At 41.5% G+C, this 7,478-nt stretch overlaps 1 protein-coding gene across 1 annotated transcript; it reads left to right on the forward strand.

The window, feature by feature from the left end:
- Positions 1–1,320: 1,320 nt before the first annotated feature.
- SOST (sclerostin) lies at positions 1,321–6,974 on the forward strand. The gene is made up of 2 exons (XM_041462991.1): positions 1,321–1,573; positions 4,985–6,974. Exons 1-2 carry the CDS (start codon positions 1,354–1,356, stop codon positions 5,401–5,403), a joined length of 639 nt encoding a protein of 212 aa, XP_041318925.1. The 5' UTR covers positions 1,321–1,353; the 3' UTR covers positions 5,404–6,974.
- Positions 6,975–7,478: the final 504 nt, after the last annotated feature.

A 7,478-nucleotide genomic window follows, 5' to 3' on the forward strand; every position in this document is an offset into this window, starting at 1 on the left:
TATTTTCATGAGGAAGTCTCAGGAAAATAAATGCACATAGGACATAAATGCAGCCAGATAATGTCACCTACAGAGCTGAGGCAAGTGCCTGGGTATTTACCTGCCTGTGCATTGTGGAGGTACAATACACCTTATTCAACATTTTTTTTTTATTTACAGACATAATTTCCTTTCCTGCTTCCTGACAAGCATGGCAGGAGCACACACGTGTCCCTGTACTGCTTCAAGCATTTTGTTTTCAGGAGCTGTGACAAGCTCAGTGTGGTATCTTACCCTTCCCTGAAGGCTTTCTGATTAATGTATTTAGCAAATCATTTGAAAGTATATGTGGTCTTGAGACACTGAAATTATCATATTTTCATCACTATCATCTTGTTTTTGCAAGGAAGAATACCTCATCTTAGATTTTGAAACATGATACACGAATGCATCTTAGGCATAAATGCCCTAGACCTAAAGTCATGGTTTTTCTCTTTTTGTTGGTTATATCCTGGCTGGAAATCAGTCTGGCCAAGTTCTTGTGTTTAAAACAAGGAAATGTCCTGTATTCAACATTTCACACAAGTGGTAGTGTGCAATGAATATAAAGCAAATGCCAACATGTGTTAGGTGGTTTTTTCCCAAGAATTAAAAATGTGAGAAAGAGCATATCAAAAATTATGATGTACAACATTCTGGCTGTTTAAGCTAAAAAAAATTCCAAGCAAACTATTTTTAAGGAAAAGTAAACATCACAACTTCTCGTATTGAAATGAAGCTCTTCCCTTTTCTTCCAGTGTATCTGTGAAACAAAATGTAGAGCCCCTTGTTTTGGAAAGGGGAGAAAAAAAATCTACCCTACCCCTAATAATTTCCACCACAGACTGAAATCAGAATTACTGAGCTACAGTTTCTAGATTTCCTCACTTTATACAGCGAGCAATGGGCAGAGGAATAACAACAGCAAAATGTAAAATTCTGAAAAACCTTTGGAAAAGACAATAGCCAAAGTTTCAAATATGGATGGAGGCAGAAGCAGGTTTTAATTGCATCATTGTTAGAGAAAAAGTGCAGAAAATCTTGTCAGGTTGCAATTCATTGTAGTCTTGTCTGTCACCTTTTGTTGCCAGGCTCAGAAATGAGGTAGATAAGAGAAGTTTTTGCATAACAGTTGTAAAATATTGTCACTAACCCACCCCCACACACCCATTTTATTTCACACTGACAAAAGCTGAGATGAATGAGTTGTCTGGCCCTTCCCACTTTGTATAGTCATTGGCTGGCTTGGTTCTAAAAGGGATTTTAAAAAGGGGAATAATGTGCCTTTGCCTAGGATCTGAGGCTGTCAGGGTGCTGAAAAGCTGATCTGTGACCATGCAGATCCCTTGGGCTGTGTGTGCTGTCTGTGTCCTGACACAAATCACACTTCACTCTGTGCAAGGCTGGCAGATGTTTAAAAATGATGCTACAGAAATCATTCCTGAGATCACTGAAAATCCAGAAACACCAATGGAGCCGACTTTCAGCAACAACAACACCATGAATCAGGCAAAACATGGAGGAAGACACATACAGCAAACTCCAGACCTCAGCGGTAAGAAAAATATCATTACTGTTTGGTTCTTAGCAGACAATTTGCAAAAGAATATTGGCATCATCTATGTTTGTTTATTAACAATTTAGGTGTGGCCCAGCTGCTTTATGTGATAGGGATTTACATCTACTGTTGAAGAAATATGGATATAAACATTAGAAAGAATTTATTGGAGTTTACTGATGCAAATATCAGCTCTCTGTTGAATATTGCTGTTCTGCAGACAACTCCAATACATAAAACCTGTAGTAGATTTTGCTTAACACTTCTCTGTGTTTTGTGAGGAAATATCACAAGTTCTCTTTCTCTCTTTAATATTAGGATGGGGGAATGGGTTGACAGTGGAGACAATAATATAAATTTGTAATATTTGGGAACATCCACCAGCTGTGACTAAGATCACCCACCAAAAGTGGCACATTGAGGTTGTGTTCAGCTAAATGAGACGAGTGTGCTGCTCACTGACAGATCTTCAGCCAGGTTCCAGCAGCCAAAAATGCTTCAAGATCCATTGTCACTTGACCAAGTGTCCAACTTTAGCAGTGATGCAAGACACCAGCCTTTTGAGGAGAGACAGAAGATGGCAAGCTAACCCCAAACAGAGAAAAGTAGCTTTAAAAAAGTTTTCCACTGGAAAATAGGGCAAGCTTGGTCCTCCAGACACACAGAACAAAGCACAGATCAAACTTAGAATTTCCACTTTGTGCATTGCAGATCTTGGCCAGCCTCCTTTTTCTGGGGACAGCTGGAAGGCAATTGTGAATTTCTGCTGCAGCTGTCTTTAAGGCATTTAAAACCAAAGGGTTAACAATATTTCAAAAGAAATTTTTAAAAAGTAATGCTTTTGAGAGTGTGACCTTAAAAGTTTCTCATATTCCTAAGAGGGGGATCACTCAGTTCCTCCCAGGCAGCCCCACCAACCTCCAGGTCAGAGCAGGTTGGATTTTTTTCCCAATACTTTCATTTTTTAGCCTCTTATTACTCTGCCATCAGCTGGGAACTGCCCCACTGATTTGTGCATATTTTTCAAAGTGGAAAGCACAGAAAGTTAAGAAATCAAAGACTGAAGGAGAGTGGGCAGTTAAGATATTTTTAAGATATTATTTTGGCATTTTTAACATAAAGAATCAAAATTATGATGCAAAGTGGTCAGACCTTTCTGGAACACTTGTACCAGACCATGAGAGATTTTGCACCTGCACACTCACAGGACAAAAATGCAGATAATTTCACCTACAGAGCTGAGGCAAGTGCCTGGATGTTTAACTGCCTGTGCATACAATGCACCTTAATCAACACACTTTTTAATTTACAGACAGAATTTTCTTAGCTGCTTGGGAAACTTGGGAGTGTTAGACTGAAGTGCATGTGGAGTTCAGTTGCCAGTATTTTTGTCACAGCTGGCAAGGATTGCTTAATTCCATTAATGCAGTCCTTCAAAATTTTAAAACATGAAATCTTGCTAGCTTGTACTTTGACAAATATAAATCTGAGCACTGAAAATCCTGTTTCTGTACTTCACAGGAAAACCAAAAATTAAAATGTCTGTACAGATACTGTTGTGTCACTAATGATTCAGAGTCAGAATTCCTTTTTGCTGAACTAAACCTTGTACACAGTGAGGAGAATGGGCCTCAGCCTTCTCTGAGCTGACCTTTGAAGGTTCCACCACAAACTTCCTGAGTTCAGTCTGTCCTTTTGACTAAGAGAACATTAATGTAGATGAATAACTAATGTAAATTAATAACTTCTAGATGAAGTTATTTGATAAACACTTAAAAATCAAATTTTGTGTTTTCCCAACAAGTCAATTAATCAAGGGAAAAGAGCCACTTTTGGGAAAAGTTATTCTCCTACAACTGGAAAGTTTCTAAATATTTAACACTAAGAAATCTTGTATTTTCTAATGCTTCATTTGCCTATAGTTATCCATTGAGAAAAAGGAGAGGAAAACATCTGTAAGGTTCCTAATAGCCAGAAGATGCCTCTAGCTCTCTCAGGGGAGCTTTGTGGGGCATGTGGAATTACCACAGAGTAGGAAATTTGGAAAAGCTGCTGCCTGAAGAGTGGGAATTCCTTAGTGCTGCTGTTACCTGTGATTTCTCTAACCTGGAACACATCATGCAAGCTAAAAATCACCTAAGGAACACTTTTTTTTTTTTTTTTCACAAAAGAATTTAAATCTGGAGTCTATATCTAAAGTCAACAGAGTTAAACTAGAGCAGTGGAGGTAAATGGAGCCAGGAGAATATTGCCAAAAATTCCCAGCTGCTCCATTTCCCCCCGCACAGCACTGACATGAAATGCACCTGGTGGATTTTATTCACCAATTTTTATATTGTTATTCAAGGGTTTTACAGCTGGAGTAGCTGAATAGTCAGGAGCTGCATGAGTGAGCCTTTTGAGGTATTTCTCCTGCAAAATCTGCTGTTCAAGACATTCAGCTTGTGTCTAGCTCAGAGAGATCTGCTGCAGGAGCTGTTGTGGTTTGACACTGGCCCAACACCAGGCACCCACAAAAGCCACTCAGCCACCCTCCCCTGCCACAGCTGGGCAGAGGAGAGAAAAATGAACAAAAAAATCTGTCAGATTATAGCACTTGATAGGAGAGTGAGAGAAACTGAGCTGGAGGTTTGGAGGTTTGAGATAAGGACCAGGAGAAAAACACTCCAAGGGCAAAACAGGCTTGGCTTAGAGGCACAAAGTGACTTTATTAACAGAATCAGAGGAGGATAATGAGAAGTAAAATAAACCCTTAAAAAGACCTTTATTCCCCAAAATTGTTGCTCCTTCCCAGGCAGCTCAGGCAGACAGGGCATGGGGGTTTAGGGTAAGGGTTAGGGTTTGGCTGCTTCCTCAAAGCTGGCAGGGAAAGAGCAGGATTGAAGGGAAGAGCAGGAATGAAGGATTACAAGAATGAAAGAATAGGATTGAAGGGAAGAGCAGGAATGAAGGGAAGAACAGGATTTAAGGGAAGAGCAAGATTTAAGGGAAGAGGAGGACTGAAAGGAAGAGCAGAAATGAAGGATTACAGGAATGAAAGAACAGGAATGAAGGGAAGAGCAGCACTGAAGGGAAGAGGAGGAATGAAGGATTACAGGAAAGGAAGAGCAGGAATGAAAGAATAGGATTTAAGGACAGAGCAGGACTGAAAGAGCAGCACTGAAGGGAAGAGCAGGAATGAAAGAACAGGATTTAGGGGAAGAACAGGAATGAAAGAACAGGATTTAGGGGAAGAGCAGGAATGAAGGATTGCAGGAAGGGACGAGCAGCACTAAGGGAAGGGCAGGAATGAAGAGAAGAGCAGGAATGAAAGAAGAAGATTTAAGGGAAGAGCAGGAATGAAGGGAAGAGCAGGAATGAAGGGTTGCAGGAAGGGACGAGCAGCACTAACGCGCTCCCTGTTCGCAGATGCCGCCTTCAGCTGCCGGGAGGTTCGCACCACGCGGTTCCTGACGGACGGGCCGTGCCGCAGCCTGAAGCCGGTGAAGGAGCTGCTGTGCTCGGGCCAGTGCGAGCCCTCGCACCTCCTGCCCAACTCCATCGGCCGCGGCAAGTGGTGGCGGCAGAACGCGCTGGATTTCCGCTGCATCCCCGCGCACAGCCGCACCCAGCGCGTCCTCATGGCCTGTCCCCAGCAGGAAACGCGGACTTACAAATTCCGAGCGGCCACGTCCTGCAAGTGCAAGCGCTACACTCGCTACCACAACCAGTCCGAGCTCAAGGACTTCGGCAAGGACAGCGCCCGGCCCCAGAAGAACAAGAAGCCGCATCTGGCCAGAGCCAGGAGCGGGAAATCCAACCAGCACGAGCTGGAAAACGCTTATTAGGAAGGAGGTGGCTCTGGGTGGGACGAACTGGCGCTCCGGATGTTTGTTAAACCATCAAAAGGCACTCAGAGGTCACAGCGTGATGTTCTGACTGCAGTAGGTTCCAATTCCTTCTGCTAAGCTGGGTCAAAGGCTCACATAGGCAAAAAATCGGTCAGATTTAGCACTTGTGGTGTGGTAAGAGAATGAGGTAAAGGCAGCTGGAGGCACCTGTCACTACAGGACACGGAATGACACGACAGGGACACGCGGCTCTCTCAAGGCAAAAAGAGAATTTTTAATTTCTGATTCCAGCATTTATAGATTTCCAAAAGTGACAGTGGATTGGAGGGTGACAGTGCCACCTCTCCAATGACACTGGACAAACCGACAGTCCATCAAATTTCTCCTCCTCCATAAAAGAATGCAAAGCAATAAGTCATTTACAGAAAGCGTGTGAGAAAGTTCATTACAAGAATGTAAACATCAGAAGGCTTAGAAAATCTTAAAAGATCAGGGTGACAGGCACCCCTTGGAGGTCCGTGGCAGTTTGTGTGTCCTGGACGAGCAGGGAGGCAAAGTGAAGCTGTTGTGGGGACAATCACACTTTGCTTTATTCCACTCATTTATGGGAAAAGAATCCTGAGATCCCTTCCCCAGACAAGGATGCAGGACAAGGATGCGTTTAGGGAAGCACCAGGAGAGTCTCTGAGGGAGCCCTAGAAAGTTTGGGGCAGCAGGGATTTCAGGTTCTGGTGGATGAAGTCAAATTGTTGGGAAATGAACACGTTATCAGATGTCCTCACGCACCAGTGGTTCCTCTCAAATCAAAATGTGACACTAGTGTTCTCAAAGTAAAAGTGTGACAAATCCATTTAAAAGATTATGGGGTCGACAAATTCAAAACTGAGATTTGGCGACTAAAATCATATTGATTTGGGAACAATGATTTGTTTTAGGGACAATTCAACAAATTCTCCTAAGTGGAGCAGATTTATGAAGAAAATGCTCCTGTCAAACCAGATAACCTCACTGATGTCTGTCCTGTAAACAGCTAGCATTATTTAACACAGAATACATAGGATATACTGATTATTCCTTATTTGTAGAACATGTTTGACTTTAATATCAGCTTAGATACATCCATTTACATTTTCTGTTCTGTAGAGTTTGGAGTATCTGGCCACACACTCTGTAGCACTAAAACTGTGCAAACCAAGCTCTGGGAGTAAGGTGGTGGTTCTGCATTAAAAGTGAGCCTCTGCTAAGTCATGGATTCCTCTAGAAAAGTCTTTAGGACGTGCAGCTTTGATAAGTCTTTAGTTTGGCAGCAACTTTCCTTTACTTAGCTTCTCAACACTCAGACTAATGGTTGTGTTTTTACTTTAAAGGATATTGTTAGAAAGTGAATTGTCACATACTGTATACATCCTGTAGAATTGATGCTGGAATAATATAAACTGTGGAAATTTGAAATGTTGATAGATTTTTTTCAGTAATTTTATGTGGGACCAGAACCTAGAGAGAAAAGGTATCATTTCAGAGAGTGAATTACGTATTTATTTTTTTTCCAGAAAATTATTTATGCAATGTTTTAACTTGTAGAGAACGAGAAGTAATACTGCTTTAAAAATATTAGTCTGTTATTTTTAATTTTAAATACATTGTTAATAAAGTAGAAACAATGATTAATTCTAGAAAGACTCATTGATTTTCAGCTACAGTGTAAAGCTGATTTCCTGCAAAGCCAGGGATTTACAGAACAGTCAGGGTGTCAAGTCCAGTTTCTGTGATTAAAATTGAGATCCTTAATTCTACCAACCTGCACATCCCTAAAGAAACTCCATCCTGGAGCTCCTTGCTCTGGCACAGGATGTTTCTCATGGAAAAGTTCTTCCTGGGCAGAATTATTTCAGTATTCTCATTTCTGCTTCCCTCAGACATTCCCTGATTTGTGTGTTCACAACTGGATAAAGCCACCAAAGAAAACAATAAATCTGAACTGTCAGTCAAGAGATCTTGGTTGAAATCTGATTGCTTCAGATTTCTTTCATTGAAAAAAAAAAAAAAGAAGAAAAACGGCGTGGAATCCCCTT

The sequence above is a fragment of the Pyrgilauda ruficollis genome, unplaced genomic scaffold (genome assembly GCF_017590135.1).
Source record: "Pyrgilauda ruficollis isolate IOZ18807 unplaced genomic scaffold, ASM1759013v1 scaffold161, whole genome shotgun sequence".
Taxonomy (NCBI): domain Eukaryota; kingdom Metazoa; phylum Chordata; class Aves; order Passeriformes; family Passeridae; genus Pyrgilauda; species Pyrgilauda ruficollis.